The sequence below is a fragment of the Notamacropus eugenii genome, chromosome 1 (assembly GCF_028372415.1).
Source record: "Notamacropus eugenii isolate mMacEug1 chromosome 1, mMacEug1.pri_v2, whole genome shotgun sequence".
In the NCBI taxonomy this organism is placed as follows: Eukaryota; Metazoa; Chordata; class Mammalia; order Diprotodontia; family Macropodidae; genus Notamacropus; species Notamacropus eugenii.
The window spans coordinates 612,468,575-612,485,498 of NC_092872.1; the positions used below are offsets into that span (position 1 = coordinate 612,468,575).

General features: G+C 46.8%; 1 protein-coding gene across 5 annotated transcripts in view; it reads right to left on the reverse strand.

Annotated features, from left to right (window-relative positions):
- BMP1 (bone morphogenetic protein 1) overlaps positions 1-16,765 on the reverse strand; it is a 54,032-nt gene extending 37,267 nt beyond the window's left edge. For all 5 annotated transcript variants that reach the window (XR_011972626.1, XR_011972627.1, XR_011972628.1 and 2 more), the window contains exons 1-5: positions 16,582-16,765; positions 4,214-4,327; positions 2,041-2,214; positions 1,349-1,466; positions 813-991 (exon numbers count right to left, since the gene is read on the reverse strand). Coding sequence is in view for 2 of the 5 variants with exons in the window: in XM_072634900.1 (XP_072491001.1) it covers positions 813-991; positions 1,349-1,466; positions 2,041-2,214; positions 4,214-4,327; positions 16,582-16,765 (769 nt within the window). In the remaining 3 variants the exon portion in view is untranslated. The remainder of the gene's footprint in view (positions 1-812; positions 992-1,348; positions 1,467-2,040; positions 2,215-4,213; positions 4,328-16,581) is intronic.
- Positions 16,766-16,924: the final 159 nt, after the last annotated feature.

A 16,924-nucleotide genomic window follows, 5' to 3' on the forward strand; every position in this document is an offset into this window, starting at 1 on the left:
GAAAGGAGAGGGGAACTGCCCAGCTCTGGGGCACCAAGACAGTGTCAGAACACCTCTCTTGGGGCTAGCACACCAGGAAGGGGAGGATTCTTGGTAAAGATAAGGCACTGATGCAGCTGGGGTCCCCACAGTAGTGGGCAGCCAGGAGAAGGACAGAGGGTCCTGCTAACAGGCTAGCTCTGGCCAAATGTCTCCGAGGAAGCTCCAAGAGTGGACGGGGAGAGAGCAAGGAGGGAAAGGGCAAGAGGAAGTGGACAGGAGTGGGGCCTTGGTGGTGAAAAGGAAATGCTGAGATAGAGACAGATGAGATGGAGAAAAACAGGGAGAGACTGAGACAGAGAGGGAGAGGGAGAAGGGGAGATGGAGATCATAGAGGGCAGGGGAAGAAAAAGGGTGAGGAGATGAGAGACAGCAGAGAAGTGAATGGTTGGGAAAATAGCTCTCCTTGCCCCTGTCCCCCTCTTTTCATCCCAGAGATAGTTGGATTCTGGGATAACCTAAGGGTCCTGTTAAGTCCAGGGATGTGGGACTGGTTGTTACTCCTAAAGTGATTCCATAACTGGCCTGTTCTATTCAAGGTTCTTTGACCTAAGGATGATCAAAGGCTCCTTGGTTCCCTGCAGCCTAGAGTAGAACCCATGGGACTGCTCAGAGATAGATCTGAACTAGGCTAAAGTTAGGGGAGCCTATGGACTACTCTCCCTTTTCTCTGCAATTTTGGGTAATAGAGAGGTGCCAGGCATCAGTCTAGAATGCTAGGGTCACAGGCATAGGACCAGGGAGAGTAAGTGGAGAAAGGTAGATGAGATTACCTGGCTGGATATTCTCCCTCACAATGGCAACATGGTTGTCACGGTCAGGTCGTGTGTGCTCGTGCCAAAAGCCGATGACGTGGCCCAGTTCATGGACAACGATGCCAAACTTGTCACAGTTCTTCCCAATGGATATGGCCTGGGGTCCCCCGCCCCGGCGACCCACATAAGAGCAGCACCTGGGGGGCAGGGCCAGCTCAGGGGGGCAGGGCCCGAGCTGGGGGAGTGCAGCTGACTCAGGGGGAGGAACCTGCCTAGACTCCTAGTCCAGGCTGAGGGGAAGGACAAGAGCTGGGTAAAAGGAGTAGGGAATAAAGGGAGGAGAGGTCTTAGGGACCTGGACCCAAGACTAAGAGCCTGAACAAAATCAGGTAGATCTGTCCCAGGGGCTAGTGACCAGAGAGATGGACATTTTAGGATGAGGAGAGCCACGCCTGTGGGCAGCATTGCCCATATAAGTAAGGGCAAGCCCAGGACAGTGTTTCTGTTAGGGGTGGTATCTGAAGGGAGGTTATGTCCTAGGGTTTCCCACTCACCCGCAAGGTCGGTAGGTGAATACAATATAGCTGTCCTCATCTGTGCGCTCCAGAAAAGTGACACATGTGTGCTTCTCCCAGTGTCTCATGGCCTGCCGGAAGACAGCACGTTGGCTGCCTATATAAGAAAAGGGTTTGATCGGGCTAAGTAGGAGTCAGACATCAGCTAGGAGCCCAGAGAGACCAGCTTCTCTCCTAAACAGCTAAAAGCACTTTGCCATTTGATCTTTTTCCTTCATTACTATGCAGTATTAGGGGTTTGGCAGCTGGGATAACAGGGGAAATGAGGAGAATGACCGTAATCAAACTTATTCTCCCCATTCTACAGCTGTGAAACAAGAGTTTTAGAGCAGGAAAGGGGTGGCCTTGAACAAAGATAGTCAAGCAGGGAGCCCAGAGTTCCCGTTCCCAGTCTCTGTTGCTCAGTTCCATTTTTATTGTGAAGGGAAAGGAGTCTATGTCCTCTGAGGAGCACAGTGAATTCAGAGAGAAGAGTCAATAGGGAGAGGGGCTGATAAGTAGAGAGAGGGAGATAAACTCCCTCTTTGTGTTTCATTACTGAAGGTCAGTACTAGGTTCCAGAAACCTCCTGGTGCCAACTTCCTAAATAAGTTAAGTCAATTCACCTGACCTTGTCCACCCATTCTCCACCCCTACTCTCACTGAGCCTTCACCATGACTCCTCCACTCACCAGTGAAGTTCCCTCCAATGACAAAGGGGATGATGCCGTCAGCCCATACCCGTTCTGGCCGGGATGTTGCTGCCCTCCTGCTACGGGACCGGCCCCGGCTCCGGCCACCCAGCTTCTCTCGGGCCTTTCTTTGAGGCCTTCCTGGAGCATGGTTTGTGGGGGTGGAACTATTTCCTGAAAGGAAAAGGGAAGAAGAATGGAGTTCTAGGTGAGAGAAAGCTTATTCACTTTTTTCTCGAGATGTATTGGGAACCTGAAGCCATCTAAGGACAAGCTTGTCTTCTTTTAACAATTTAACATTTGTAAAGGATGCGAGTTTTACAAACTGCATCCACATATGTGATATTGTAATGGCTGACAATTATGGGCCTTTGGAGACTACAAAGTTCTGTACAATTGCAGTGCAAGGCTACTATCTATACAGGAATCTCCTTGATCCATGAGCTTCCAACTATATCAAGCTGCCTTGCCCGGATCATAGAATCTCAGAGGTAGGAGGATGGACCACAGAAGTCAGTGTCCCAGTGAGTCCTGAATAAGCAGACTCCTCTGTAAAATTCCTGGTCAGGGGTTATCCAGCCTCAGTGTGAAGATCTGCCAGCTAAAGACAGCCTATTCTATTTTTGGATGGCTCCAATTGTTAGGAAGGGGCTATTACCAGTTGTCTTGACCTATGTTTTGTCCCTGGTCTCCAATAACTCTGGAGGACAGCATGAGGCTGATGACTCTGCACAGCCCTGCCTCACTTAAATTCACTTCACTTGTCAGTCAAGACGTCACCCCTCCTGGTATCACTGATCCTCTTCAAGAACAAAGGACAAACAAGAACTGTTAGGAAGCTTTCCCCAACATCAAACCTAAATTTTTCTTTCTAGTTCTTCCTCTTTGCTTCAGTCCTCCTCTCTGGGGCCAAGGGGAACTATTCTAATCTGAATTTAGATACTTTAAATACTCAGAGAACGCTCTCAGGACCCCTCTGAATCTTCCATGCTCAAGGCTAACTATTCCTTAGTTCCTTCATTGATGCATCCTAGATAATAAGCTCCTTGAGGGTCTTATATATATTTCTATAGAGCGCCTTATTTGAACTTCTCAAAGGATCATAGGTTTAGAGCTGGGAGGGATCTCAGAAACCATCTAGTCCATTTCCCTTATTTTACAGATGGGGAAAGTGAGGTGCAGAGATGTTCAATTACTGGCCCAGGATCACACAGGTAAATAAGTGTTAGAGGTAGGATTTGAAGCCAAGTTCTCTGACCTCAGAACTATGGCTCTCTGGGGCAGTCCAGCCCCTCTCTTTACTAGGCTGACCAAACACTGCCTGGCGCTAGCAGGGCTTATTCAGTGTGGGTTGGGAGTCAGAGTCCTTAGAGCTCTTGTCAACAGGGAAGCTATGTAGGAACAAGACTATTCCTCAGGTGTCATCCCTGGAAAGGCTCAGGAATTATCCACTCCCCAGTTTGGAGCAGGGGGGAGACTTGAAAGAGCTTGACCTGGGGCTCTCAAGGTACTATTTCAATAGGAAACCTAAGGTCTGAGGGGCAGAAGAGTAGAATGATACTTATTCTCCACATCTTGACCACTTTCCGACCCTCCTGTGAAGGCTAACCTGCCCCCAGCTCCCAGATTCAAAGCATCTGCCCATGATGTCTCAGCGGAGAAGGAAAGGAAGGCACTTTATCTGCTGTGGACACAGGCATTGATGAGTGCTAGGGGCTGAAGAAATCCCCTTGGCCCCGGGGGAATGTGCTCCCAGAGCGTTAGCTTTGTCCCTATTCTTGTCCATATCACCCACAGTCCCCTGCCAGGGCATAAAGAAAATCTCCAGCAGAAAGCTGAGGCAAGTTAGGGGCTTGGATAGGCCTAGCAGACAGCTCTGATTCCTCTAAATCAAGGACCATATGAGGAATACTAGTGAGTTCTGGGTCCCTGAACCCAGGACAGCCCAGGAGACCCATGACACTTCTCCACCCTATGTGCTTTTTCATGGACTAAGTTGACCCAAGACAAGAGGGATGGGCATCAGGGCTGTGCCCTGGCCCCTATGTGGCCTCTGTCTGTGGAACAGGAAAGGCCTGAGGCTTTGGAGGCCGCTGGGAAGTAGGCAGTCTCCACCCTGCCTTGATGAGCTCACAGTCCCTTAGGAGCAGCGATGGTCCAGCACTGGTGATACCTGAGGCTTTGCCAGTCGCCCTGTGGATGGCCCGCTGCCTGAGTTCCACAATCTGTTCCACCTGGAAGCTCTTCAAGTCCTCTTCATCTAGAGCAATGTCCCCAAGAAAAGCAGCTAGAGAGAGGCATGAGAAAAAGTCAGTCAGCTGTCCTCCTCGCAGCTGGCGTGGTCTCTGACTGCCCACTCCCTTCCCTGGACTGTGGAGCCAGGCAGCAGAGGGCCTGGGTTAGCCCACCAGGGGAGCTCAAACCAAAGCCTTTCTGGCCTCTATTCTACCAAGGAATTGTGCCTGGTGCCCACTCTCCTTCTGGTCCCCAACCCTACCTTTCACCAAATCTCACCACCACAAGTTGTTAAGTATCCACAGCAGAGAGAAAAAACAGGGAGAGAAGAGAGGAATATGGATATTGGGGTTCTTCAGGAGCTTCAAAAGGCTTTTCCCTCAATGAGCTGCCCTGTAAGAGCAAAGTCTAGCCACCTAGTTTTGAGGGGGAACCTCTCCAAGGACTTGAGTCAACTGAGAGATTAGGAAAACATTCACACAGAACAGCAGGGAGGTAGGGGGAGGAGAGCAGAAGAGACTAAAGTTTGAGTCTGTAATAACAGTGGCTCTCACTTGGATAGTGCTAAAAGGTTTATACAGCTCACAAGAACCCTGTGAGGTGGGTACTACAAGTAAAATTATGGCCATTTTAACAGATGAAGAAATTGAGGCCCTGAGAAAGGTTCAGGTGAATTGCTTGAGCATCTGGACTGAGAGTCCATTTCCTTCTGGGGAAGCAAACAAGGAGGCAGAGACTGGAAAGAGAATTGTCTCAGGGAAATAGGAGTGAGTTGGAAGTGGGGTGGGGGTGCAAGGAGGCTGGACAGGGGAGGTGGAGCTAGGAGCTGGAAGTCGTTTCCCAGCAGCTCCGCCCATGGAGACATCTGCTTCCCATCCCACAGTTCAGCTGAGGCTTGGCTGTCCGAATTACACAAATTGTTTTAACCTTGGGTCTTGACACAGATTTCTCTGCCCCAAATGGCCTGCTCTGTGGAAACACACATTCGTTTACTCAAACACACACAGGTACACAAAGGCCCACCTGTGGTCCCTGACAGTCTTAAAGAAACAAAGAAATTCTTCCCACTGTGTCATGCTGACAATCTAGATGTGGGGCTGCTGCTGCTGCTGCAGCTGCTGCTACTGCTACTACTACTACTACTACAACTACCACCACCACTACTCCTACCACTACCACTACCACTACTACTACTACTACTACTCCACACCCACACCACCCACACCACCCACACCACACACACACACACACACACACACACAAGGGCAGGTGCACTAAGAAGAATGCACTGACGCAAGATATAAGGATTTGGTCAATAAACGTATATTAAGAAGCTATTATGTGCCAAGCACTGTGTTAACCACTGGAGACACACAGAAAGACGTAAAACAATCCCAGATCTCAAGGAACTTTTAGTCTAATGAGGGAGGTAACTAGCAAACAGCTATGTACAAAGAAGATATACATATATGTGTGTGTGTGTGTGTATATATATACATATATATGTGATAAATTGTGGATAATCAACATTGGGAAGGAACTAGAATTAAAAAGGATTGAGGAAAGCTTTCTGTAGATGGTGGGATTTACAAACACCTAATGAGAATAAGAATTTATTAGTGCCTACTATGTGTCAGGTACTATGCTAAGCACTTTATCAACATTATCTCATTTGGTTTTCATAACAACCCTAAGAGGTAGGTACTATTACTATCAGCATTTTATAGTTGAGAAAACTGGGTTAAGTGACTTCCCCAGGGTCATATAGCTAGGAAATGTCTGAGGCTGAATTTGAATTCAGGTCTTCCTGATCATGGCTACTGATATAATCAGTCACACAGCTAGTAAGTGGCAGAGAGAGGATCTGAACCCAGGTCTTCTGATTCTAAACCCAATACTCTTTCCATCAGGCCATGGGACCTCCACATATCCTTATAAACCACAAATTCACATTCATACATATACTCATGTTCCCTCAAATATTTTATTGTTTCGTTGTGTCTGACTTTTTGTGACAAAGATACTGCCATTTTCTTTTCCAGCTCATTTTACAGATGAACAAACTGAGGTAAACAGGGTGAAGTGACTTGCCCAGGGTCAAACAGCTATTAAGTATCTCAGACCAGATTTGAACTCAGGAAGATGAGCGTTCCTAACTTTAGGTCCAACACTTTATCCATTGAGTCACTTTGCTGCCCCGTTGCCTCACTGAGTCCTGGGCTTTTCTATCTAGCCCCATCAGAATGACTAGCTCATCATACTCAGATACAGAAGCCACAATTCATCCCCTCTAAAAACTGTATTCAACTATCCTAGTCCATGGGAAACAAAGAGATGGTTACCTTATTGGATTACCTACAACTAAGACTACAAAGAAGCTGGACAAGGAGAAGGGAGTAAGCCCGGGCTGGGAACGGTGGATCCCATTCCAGAGACAGAGGACGGTTGCGGAAAGAGCCCTGGGAGGGAATGATGGCTCTGTTGTCTGGTCTTTGGGCAATCATTTAATTCTTTGGACCTCTCTTTTCCTCACCTACAAAATGAGGGATTTAACTAGACGCTATCTAAGCTGATCTCTTTCCAACCCTAAATCCCATGATCCCTCAAGTGTACACTCTCACCTGCACACTGCTGTATAGGCACATGCATAAACATTCATTTGCCAGGGCAGCTTCACAGGCACCCACCTGCAAACATGTAAACACATTTGCACATACAACAGTAATAATAATCCTAAACATTTGTACAGAACTTTACGCTTTCCAGAGTACTCAATCATCTGTTCATCTCCTTAAACACACAAGTGCACTTTCCAAGGAGGGAGTTGCAAAAGTGTGTGACTTTACAGTCCCTCCCTGCCAAACATGCTTAGTCAGCTCTCAGCCCAGAGGAACCCTTGGGGGGACTGAAATGATTCTAACCTGGAACCTTAAATTCTAAGCATCCGAACCACTGACAGGTACAAGGAATCTAAATAGAGAAGGCCCACCTGGGGGACAATCGAATCTGTGGGGTGGGAGGTAGTTTAAGAAGGTGGAACAGGTCAGAGCCTGCAAGGAAATTGTGTGTTGATGGCCCTTACTAATTTACCCAGAGAATCTCAGAGCAAGGCAGGCCTGGATCAGGGAGCCCCATGGGATGGAATGGGATGTCATGGCTGAAGAATGTGTGGGAATAGACTTGGGGGGAGGGAGGCAAGAAAGAAGAAAAAGGGAGAGCTAGGGATGTGGGAGAGCCCCGGGATGGAGAGGAGGAGGAGTTTCTGGTGAAGGAACCAGGAAAATCACACCCATTAGGGAATTCCTTCCCAGCCAAAGGCTGGAAAAGCTGGCTTCTTCAGAACCAATGCCTTCCCTCCTCAGTCCGGAAGGAAATTCTGGGGTCAGGGTCAGTTGTTTTCAACTTGGGATCAAAAGTTTTTGTTTTTATTTTCTGCTTGTAAAGTAGCCTGGGGTGATGAGTATTTAGAGCAAACACTGGACGAGCTGCAGGGAAAAGGTAAGGCTGAAGCTTTGGAGCCTGGGGGTCCTTGAAGCTGCAAACTGAGGGTTAGGCCTTCTCCTTGGTGTCTCCAGTCATCCCCTCACCAAGCACTTACTGAGTGTCAGTGGAGGTTTGAGTGTGCCTGAGGATACACACTCAGGGTTATAACACAGGCATATCCATATCCCAGTGATGCCCAAATGTGGGCATTTCTTTTGAACCACACAAGATTTCATATACAAGCAAACCTAAGAAACCATCCATCCCTGCATATGTATGTCTGAATTCATTATTGATAACATATTCATATATATGGAAACATAATCATATAAATATTTCATCTTGTCCGGGAAAACACCTGAGCTCACTCAAACATTTGATCAGTTCAGTGTCTAAAACATCACTCTGATCTCAAAAACACACCCACCTGTGGACATACTCTTTTCCTACAAGCCATCCTCTGGACAGCTGCTAAAGTGATTTTCCCCAAACCTGGGTCTGATCATGTTTGTCTCCTCTGTTCAATAAACTCCAGTAGCTTTTAGGACCAAATACAAACAAGCTCCTCTGTTTGGCTTTTAAAGCCCTTCACAATCTGACCCCCACTTACCTGGCCAGACTCATTACCCTTTGCTATGGGGCCCTGCCCTCTCCAGGACAGCCAGATAGGCCTTCTTGCATTCCATCATACATAATACTCTAGCCTAGCTCTAAACCCATGAGGCCCCAAATCTCTCCTCTCTGTACCTTTTCACCGATTATACCCCTATGCTTGGAAAATACTTTATTCTTTACTTCTGTCTTTTTAGAATTATTTATTTCCTTCTAAACTCAGCTCCAGTGCCATTTTCTACAGGAACCCTTTCCTTTCTTGATTGCCTTATGTGCCAGTGCTCTCTCCTTCCCTCCCAAAAATTCCTTTAAAAAATATAACATGACAAAAATGACTGAGAACCATCCTTGAAGCCAAGAGGACCCAGATTCAAGACCTACCTCTGACATACACTGCTGGAGTGACCCTGGGCAGGTCACAACCTCTCAATGTTTCAGGCAACTCTTTAAGATGATAATTTGCAGAGAAGGTACCAACCTGTGTTGTAAAGGAAGTTCTCTATACCAGGGAAATTACAGGTTGTTGTTCAGTTGTGTCTGATTCTTAGCGACCTTGTACAAGGTTTTCTTGGCAAAGATACTGGAGTGGTTTGCCATTTCCTTACCAGTAGATTAGGCCAAGAGAGGTTAAGTGACTTGCCCAGGGTCACACAGCTAGTGAGTGTCTAAAGCCACATTTGAACTCGGATCTTCATAACCCCAGGTCCCAAGCTCTATTCACTGAGCCATCTAGCTATACCTATGCTGCTATGTCTACAAATTGTCATTCTCCCCCATAGAATGTAAGATTCTTGAGAACAGGGACTATGACTGTTCTCTTTCTGTCTTTGTATTTCCAGTACCTGGTAGTGGGTCTGCCACATAAGAGGAGTTTAATAAATGCTTGTTGATTAATGGATTGATTGGGGTGAGGAGGGGAGGAGTGGAAACACCCCAGCAAAAGTGAAGGGCCTGATGAGAAGCCACGTTTATTTTACCTTTCAAGTCAGGTATTTAAAACCCAGGATTGGGGATGAGACTAGAAGTGTGGGATTAGGGCTGCATGTTCTCTCCAGGAAAGGGCTGGCCTTGCTGGGTACCACTTGTAGGGGGACAAGCTTATGGCCTGCTTCCTATCCCTGGTGGGGCCAGGAGGGATGGGACTGGAGGTACAATTTTGGGTTACTCAGTATTGAGATGATGGGCTTTATGATCCCTCCCCACAAAGCATACCTGCCCTGGCCCCAAAACTACCCGTCAGACATCAACTGTGTCCACCTCTTCCTATATCAGATGTAGAGCAGTCTTTTTCTTTCTCCCTTGGGGCCCCAAAGAAAAAGAACTGAACAAAGGAGTGAGTGGTGAGTGGGTGGGAGGTGAGTCATTTAATGTGTCTGGGAGTAAAGCCTGCAGGGCCCAGTAAATCACCTCCCTCCACAATTTCCTGAGGACTAAACATGCCTTGATTTACTAATTAAAGTGGACATAATGGAAAAGGCATAAAAAACACATAAGCCCCAGACTGACCATAGGGAGAGCCAGATTCTGGTCATTTCTCCACTCTGAACTTTGGTTTCCCCATTTGTAAACTGAGTCCAAGTCTGTTCTATAAAGTCCATTCTAGACCTAACATGCCATGAGTTTATAACGCTATTATAAACTTTGAGAAACCCCAAAGGGATAAGGATGGAGAGAGGAAAGTTATGATTCTCATTGATGGTATACACCTCACCTTCCTCAAGCAATACCCCCACCTCCTCTCAGGCCCTCCAAGGTGACAACTGTGGCAGTAGAGCTGCCAGACAACTGAGCTGAGGTGCAGGAGATGAGAGGCAGATATGGCTTCTCTAGGAAGTGAATCAACTGGCTCAAAACTTCTCCCATCATCCTTTCTCTTTTGCTCATTTTCTCCTGGAGATCTTTCTCCAGAGTCTATGTGTAGGATGTCCTCAGCCCAACTTCTAAAATAAAGCTTCTAGAGACGGGCAGGCATAGAGGTAGGATGCCTAGTTAGCATTCCATCCTCTTAGGTTCATACCTTCCCCTTCCCCATTGCCCCCAGTTTCCTGTATCATCCCAGGCAATGAAGCCAGGCTTTGGAACCCCTAGGAAATGTGGGGCATGGAGGCAAGACTTCATCCTACTGCTTTCCTAAAATCTACTTGGGGAAAGAGTAAGGGGAAAAGAAAATAATTAGACTATAAACAAAATATAAAACAGGGAAGGCAGTATGGCTGAGTGGAAAGCATGCTAGATTTGGAGTCAGAAAACCTGGGTTTTACTTGTGTCTCTGACACCTACTTCTACTACTGCTGCTGCTGCTGCTGCTGCTGCTGCAGCTGCGATGTTACACAAGAGCCTTCACCTTGGTGTGGACCTAAGTTTCCTTATCTCTAAAGTGGAAGGCGGGGGGGCAGGGTGGTAGAAAATTAGCAAAGATGACAAAGATACAAAAATTGGGAATAGTTAATGTTGGAAGGGTTGTGGAAAAACAGGCACAGGATATGTGAATGGATACTACCATTCTGGAAAGCAATTTGAAATTATATAAATAAAGTGATTCAAAAGTCTATACACTTTGAGAGATTACACTGATGGTTTATATCCCAAGAAGGTCACAGATAAAAAGAAAGGTCTCATATACACCAAAATATTTATAGCAGCTCTAGAAATTAAGTAGATGCCCGTAAATGCCCATCTGGGAAGCATAAACAAACTGTGGCGTATGACTGCAATGGAAGATTCCTGTGCTCTAGAATCTAAGAAACAATGAACTGATGAGTACAGAGGAGCATGGAAAGACGGATAAAGTGATACAAAGAGAAGTAATCCAGGAAAATGACACATACGCAATAATTACAACAAGATAAATGGAAGAAAGAACAACCCCCAAACAAACGAAACTTCATATTACAAAACTATAATGAACAAGGTTGGAACCCCCCCCAGATATAGAAAAGAATACCTCACCCTGCTCTTTTGAAGAAAGGAGGCTCCGAAGGAGTCGAACATCACGTCACCTCAGACATTTTTGGTATCTTTTTTTTCTGATTCTTTCCCTCTTTTTTCTCATTTTAAAAATTCTTTGTTATAAAGAACGGGAAGGGAAGAGAGGAACAGATACGGAGGAAATGTAGGTGATATACATAATGCAGAAGACGTTAAAAAAATGTATTAAAAACAACAGTAAAAAATGAAGGTGTTGGACTCAGTAGATGACTTCTAAGATTCTTTCCAGCTCTCAATTGATGATCTAACCATCCTTCAAACTATCCCAGAATCCTCCCCAAGGGAGGAAAAATGCCCTGGATTCCATTTAGGGGATCTCTCTCAAAGCTGTCTTGATGGCAAGAGTAGTGATGGTGGGGGTGGGGCTATAGGATCTGACTATCCCCAGGACAACCCAGTCACAAGGATGTTTCCATCTTATTGATAGGGCTGTCAGCTCTCTGAGACTGCAAGCTTGTCTACGCTATGTACAAAGAGGGAGGAGGGTGTAGAGTTGAACAGGGAAGCAAGTTCTGTCTCTAGGAGGCAAAGGCATGTTGCTACCACCACCCCCTCCATCAATTTCAAAGTCAAGACTTTTGCCTTTGTTGGAGAAATGGCACAGCACTGGAAGACAGAGCCAGACAGAAAAGGTAGCTAGACATTGAGTATGCAAGCAGTCCTTGACCCTTGGGGTATAGAGACAGCAGGGATGGAGGAAGGGGTGCGGGGCGGAATGAAGGAAAAGCAAAAGAAGTGGGGGGAGGGGAGGGAACATATGGTATCAGAGAATATAGTATCACCTGAGCACATCTAGGTGTGAACTGATAGACAGAAGTCCTAGATGGACTTCTGGATGATTTGAGTGCTAACATTCTATACTAGATCTTTCACTGGATAGTAGGCACTGGCCATGCTGATCAGTCATGAGTTCAATTCAACAAACATTTATTAAGCACCTATTAACGTATAGAATGGGCAGTTAGGTAGCACAGAGGATACAGTACTGGGTCTACAGTCAAGAAAACTCATCTTCCTGGGTTCAAATCTGGCCTCAGTTATTGTTTAACCCTGGGCAAGTCATTTAACCCTGTTTTTCTCAGTTTCCTAACCTGTAAAATGAGCTGGAGAAGGAAATTCCAGTATCTTTGCCAAGAAAACTCCTGACTGAACTACAACAAAATGTGCAGAACACTTTGCTGGGCATTGAGGAAGATACAAAGTTTAGTTAAAACTTGATTCCTGAAAACACACACACACATGTATGTATGTATTCATATACACATATGTGTGTATATATGTATATATATATACACACACACTTAAAAAGTCTAATGCAAACCAAATGAATACATGCTGTGGGCATAGTATTGGGTGTTCAAAAGTGGTAGGGATCATATATGGTCAGAGGAATCAAGAAATGGATTCACAGAATCTCCAGACACACATAACTGAGCCAGAATGTGAACCCAGGTCCTCTGACAAATCCAATGCTCTTTTCTAGGGGCAGTGAGAAGTCCATGAAAGATTCTGAGCAGAAAAATGTCATAACCAGCTCTATACAGAAAAAAAGATTACTCTGACAACAAAAGATAGTGAAGATGGTCAGGTCAGTGGTCATAACGACCTGTCTCAAGTGGATGGCAATGGAAATAGAGACAAACAGACAGATGCAAGAGATATTATGAAGGTAGAATTGACAAAACTTGGTACCTGATTTTATATGAGAGGTAAAGGAGAGAGGATAGTCAAAGTTCTTGACAACATGTGACCCTGGGTGACTGCTAAAACCACCAAGAGAAAGAAAAGTCTGGAGGGATTATTATTATAATTTTTTGTGAGGGTGGGTGGAGAGATGGGATTGGAAATGACCACATAGGAGGGTAAGAAGAAGATGCCCATTCTGACTTGCAGCTTGGCTTGGCTTGTTATTGTGCTGGGATGGCTATTCTCTATAGTCAGACCATCTCTGTGGCCTGGGGGCTGTCCCCTCAGCCTCACCCTGGGCTTTCTCCTGAGCAAGCAGTCACTTCAAGTGCCCATTTCTTTCACCACCATCCTACTCAAACCCTTATCCCTGGAGCTTGGGGACCTAAGTCTAGACTCACTGCAACTCCTCCAGTGGAAGAGCCAAGGAGAAAGAAAATAGTAGAAATAGGCAAATTAGATAATATTCATAAAGTGTCTGACTCCTAGTAGGTGCTTAATAAATGCTTCTTCTTTCCCTCCCCTCACATTTAGAGGTGGAAAGGGCTTTAGAAATAATTTATTCCAACCCCCTCATTTTACAGATAAGGAAACTGAGGTTCAGGAAAACTCAGTGACTTTGTAAAGGTCCTATATTCCCCCAGCCCACCGTAATCTTTCTGTCATCTGGCTGGTGCCACTTATTTGGCACTTACAGGCTAGGTATATTAGTAATTATGTTTTATACATAGGTGTCTTGTCTCCCTTCTACAGTGAGTTCTACAATATTAGGAAACCCCATGTTACACTTTTTAAATTGTCAGAGCTTGTGATTCCATCAGCCCTATGCTTAGTAGATGCTTAAGAAATATCCATTTATTCAAAGAAAGGGGACACAAACTCCTCTGGGGAGACGTGGACCCTGACAGTGGGGACAAGGACTCCTCTTTACCAGGCAACTGTCTCCACCCTCCTCCCAGCAAGTTTAGAAGGGAAGGGACCCAAGTATAAGGACATGAAGTGTAAGCACTACAAGCAATCTCGTCCTTTTCAAATTGCTCTGTTATTCAACAAACATTATTAATATTTGTCACCTCCTGTGCACCAGGCACTGGTTGGTTACCAAGATAGCTAAGACACAAGCCCTGCTCTCAAGGAGCTTACGGTGAGATAGATGAAGAAAACATGAGCACAAAGAATGTTGGGCAAAGGAGAAGTCCACACAAAGAGAAATCTGAGCAATTTTACTCAATGGGAGGCGGGGGAGAGGAAATCAAAGAAGAAGGAGAGATCAGGGAAGGCTTCCTGGAGGAAGCGCTTAAATTGGCTGTTGAGGCAGGAGTGGGAGCTGGGGTGGGGGTGATGTCAGTTAATTGAAACTGGAAAAGTAGGAAATCCATTCCAGATGCAGGCTATAGTGTGAGCAAATCAATCAACAAGCAGTTATTAAACACCTCCTAAATGCCTGATACCATTTGAGGCCATGGGGATACAAGTACAAAGAATGAAAAAAATCCCCACTAGTGATAAACTTCAATTCTAATGGTCAAGGAGAACAGAAGGGGAATGAGGACTAGGAGACTTCTAGTCTGACTATGGGATAGAGTAAGGGAAGAGGATTAAGGGTGCTAGAGAAAAAGGTAGGCTGGAGCCCTGGAATTCCAGGATTAGGATTTTATACTTTTTTTAGTAGACAATGGGAAGCTACTGAAGGTTTTTTGAGTAAGAGTAACATACTGAGTATGGAAATCAGCAAGAATACTCTGGAAGCCACTATTTGGGCCTCTCCTATTTATTTATATTATGAATTACATGTACAGGTCTCATTCTCTCTTACCAGGCTATAAACTTCTTGAAAAGTCAGACTATGCCATTTAAAAAAACCAAACCAGCCATCCATCCAAATAAACAAATACTCTGTATCCCCCACCACTGAGCACAATGCCTTGTACTTAGAAAGCATTTATTAAATGTTTCTTGAATTGTTGAACTGAAGTCAATAAAAGACTCTGGCTTAGAGCTGAAGGCAGATGTGGATACTGATGAGTGGGGGAAAGACCTGGCTCCTTTTTCTGTCTTAGGGACCTTCTGTCCCTGCAGTGGTCCACCTCCACCAAGAAGCCTGCCAGGGCAGCCACATCAGTGAACTGGAGAGATAGAGAAAAGTCATTGGAAGGAGGCCATTTTCCCTATAACAGCAAGGCTCCCCCACAAGCCTTGAGAATTCTTGTTTTATTTTTGTGGCAATTAAGTGACTTGCCCAGGGTGGCACAGCTAGTAAGTGTCTAAGGTTGTATTTGAACTCAGGCCTTCCTGACTCCAAGACCAGTGCTCTGTCCAGTGCACCACTTAGCTGGCCCAGCCCCAAGAATTCTTCCATTACTCCACTCCATCCTCTTATCCCCTATCCCCATCTCAGACTCCTCTGGAGAGATCTGGATCCTGAATCTTAAAGCCCAGCTATTACTGTCCTCTGGGTAGCTCTTTGTCCCCAGGTGACCCTGTCCCAGGACTTCCTTTGACATAAATGACCATCTGGATCTTCCTAGGGCAGGACCCTTTAGATGGTAGGGTTAAAACAAACTCTCCAATGAGCCACAATGGAATCACACACCCCCTATATACACACCTCCATACACAAACCTGGGACCCTGACCTCTGCTAATTAACCTCTTGCCCCGGTGGGGTAGGAAAGTGGATATTTAAGATTCCACTTCTCTTTGTGCCTTCCCTTTCCTTACCACCAACTTGGTCTTAGGGTTGGGGGGTACTGGGAGCCTGCCCCTGGCCTGTGGGGGAAAGGTTAATTCCCTCTCACGTTGTGTTCATTGATTTTGACAGCTGATTAACCAGTCTCCCCCAGCACTGTGGGAGCTTGCGACCACCCAAAGAATCCCGGGCAATCTCACCATTCATTTAAAAAATTCCTCTCTCCTACTTAGGTCAGGGGCCTGTCCCGATTAGGCCCTTAGGGATTTCCCCACCTCTCCTCTTTCCCACTAGCAGCCAGGCAGCCCCAAGGACCATGGAGATAAACTGGAAAACTTCTAACACGCTCCAGAGGAGGAGATGGGAGTGCGGGGGAAGTGGAGAGAAAGGAAAAACTGCACAGGGGCGAAGACACATACACAAGTGTGGCCAAAAAAATTTCCAGTGGGTAGAAAAATGAACTGCCTGGCGGCTGCCCTCCCTACATCCAGGGAGCTTTCCTCGGAATCCTCCTCTCCTGGAATCCGAGAAATAGCAGCAGCAACAGGCAGCGGTGGCAGCAGCAAAACTTCTGTCCTACAAGTCCCCCAAACTTCCCCCTCCCTCTCTCCCTCTCTCTTTTGTTCCCCGCTGCATTGCCAACCAGGCAGGCTCGGCTTCCCACCCAGGACCGTCCTCCCCCAACCCGAACCCCGAATAGACCCCGTGGCGTGGCAGGGATCCTCTCGCTTCCTCTCGCGTACCACCCCCACCCCCCCAACCTTCACTGTCCGCGACACCCCCCCCCCCCAGCTCCAGGCCTGCCTGCCCCCCCCCCATGCCCTGGTGGTGGCGGTGGGGGACACTCACCGGCTTTGCAGGGGTCTTTGTAGTTGAGGGGCTCGGGGTCCTCCTCGTCCCCCAGGTCATAGGTGTAGTCGGCCAAGTCCAGCGCCCGGGCTGGGCGCGGGGGCAGCAGCAGCAGCAGCAGCAGCAGGGACAGCGGCAGCAGCAGCGGCAGCAGCAGGGGCGGGCGAGCGGCTGAGCCGGGCATGCTGGCGGGGATGCGGCTCCGGGGCCGGGGCCGAGCCCGAGCGAGCAGAGAAGGAAGGAGGGGAAGAGGAGGAATGGAAGGAGAAGGGAGGGATCTTTTTTCCTTCTCTCTCTCTTTCTCCCTCCCTTTCTCCGGCTCTCTCCAGCCCTCCCTCTCTCC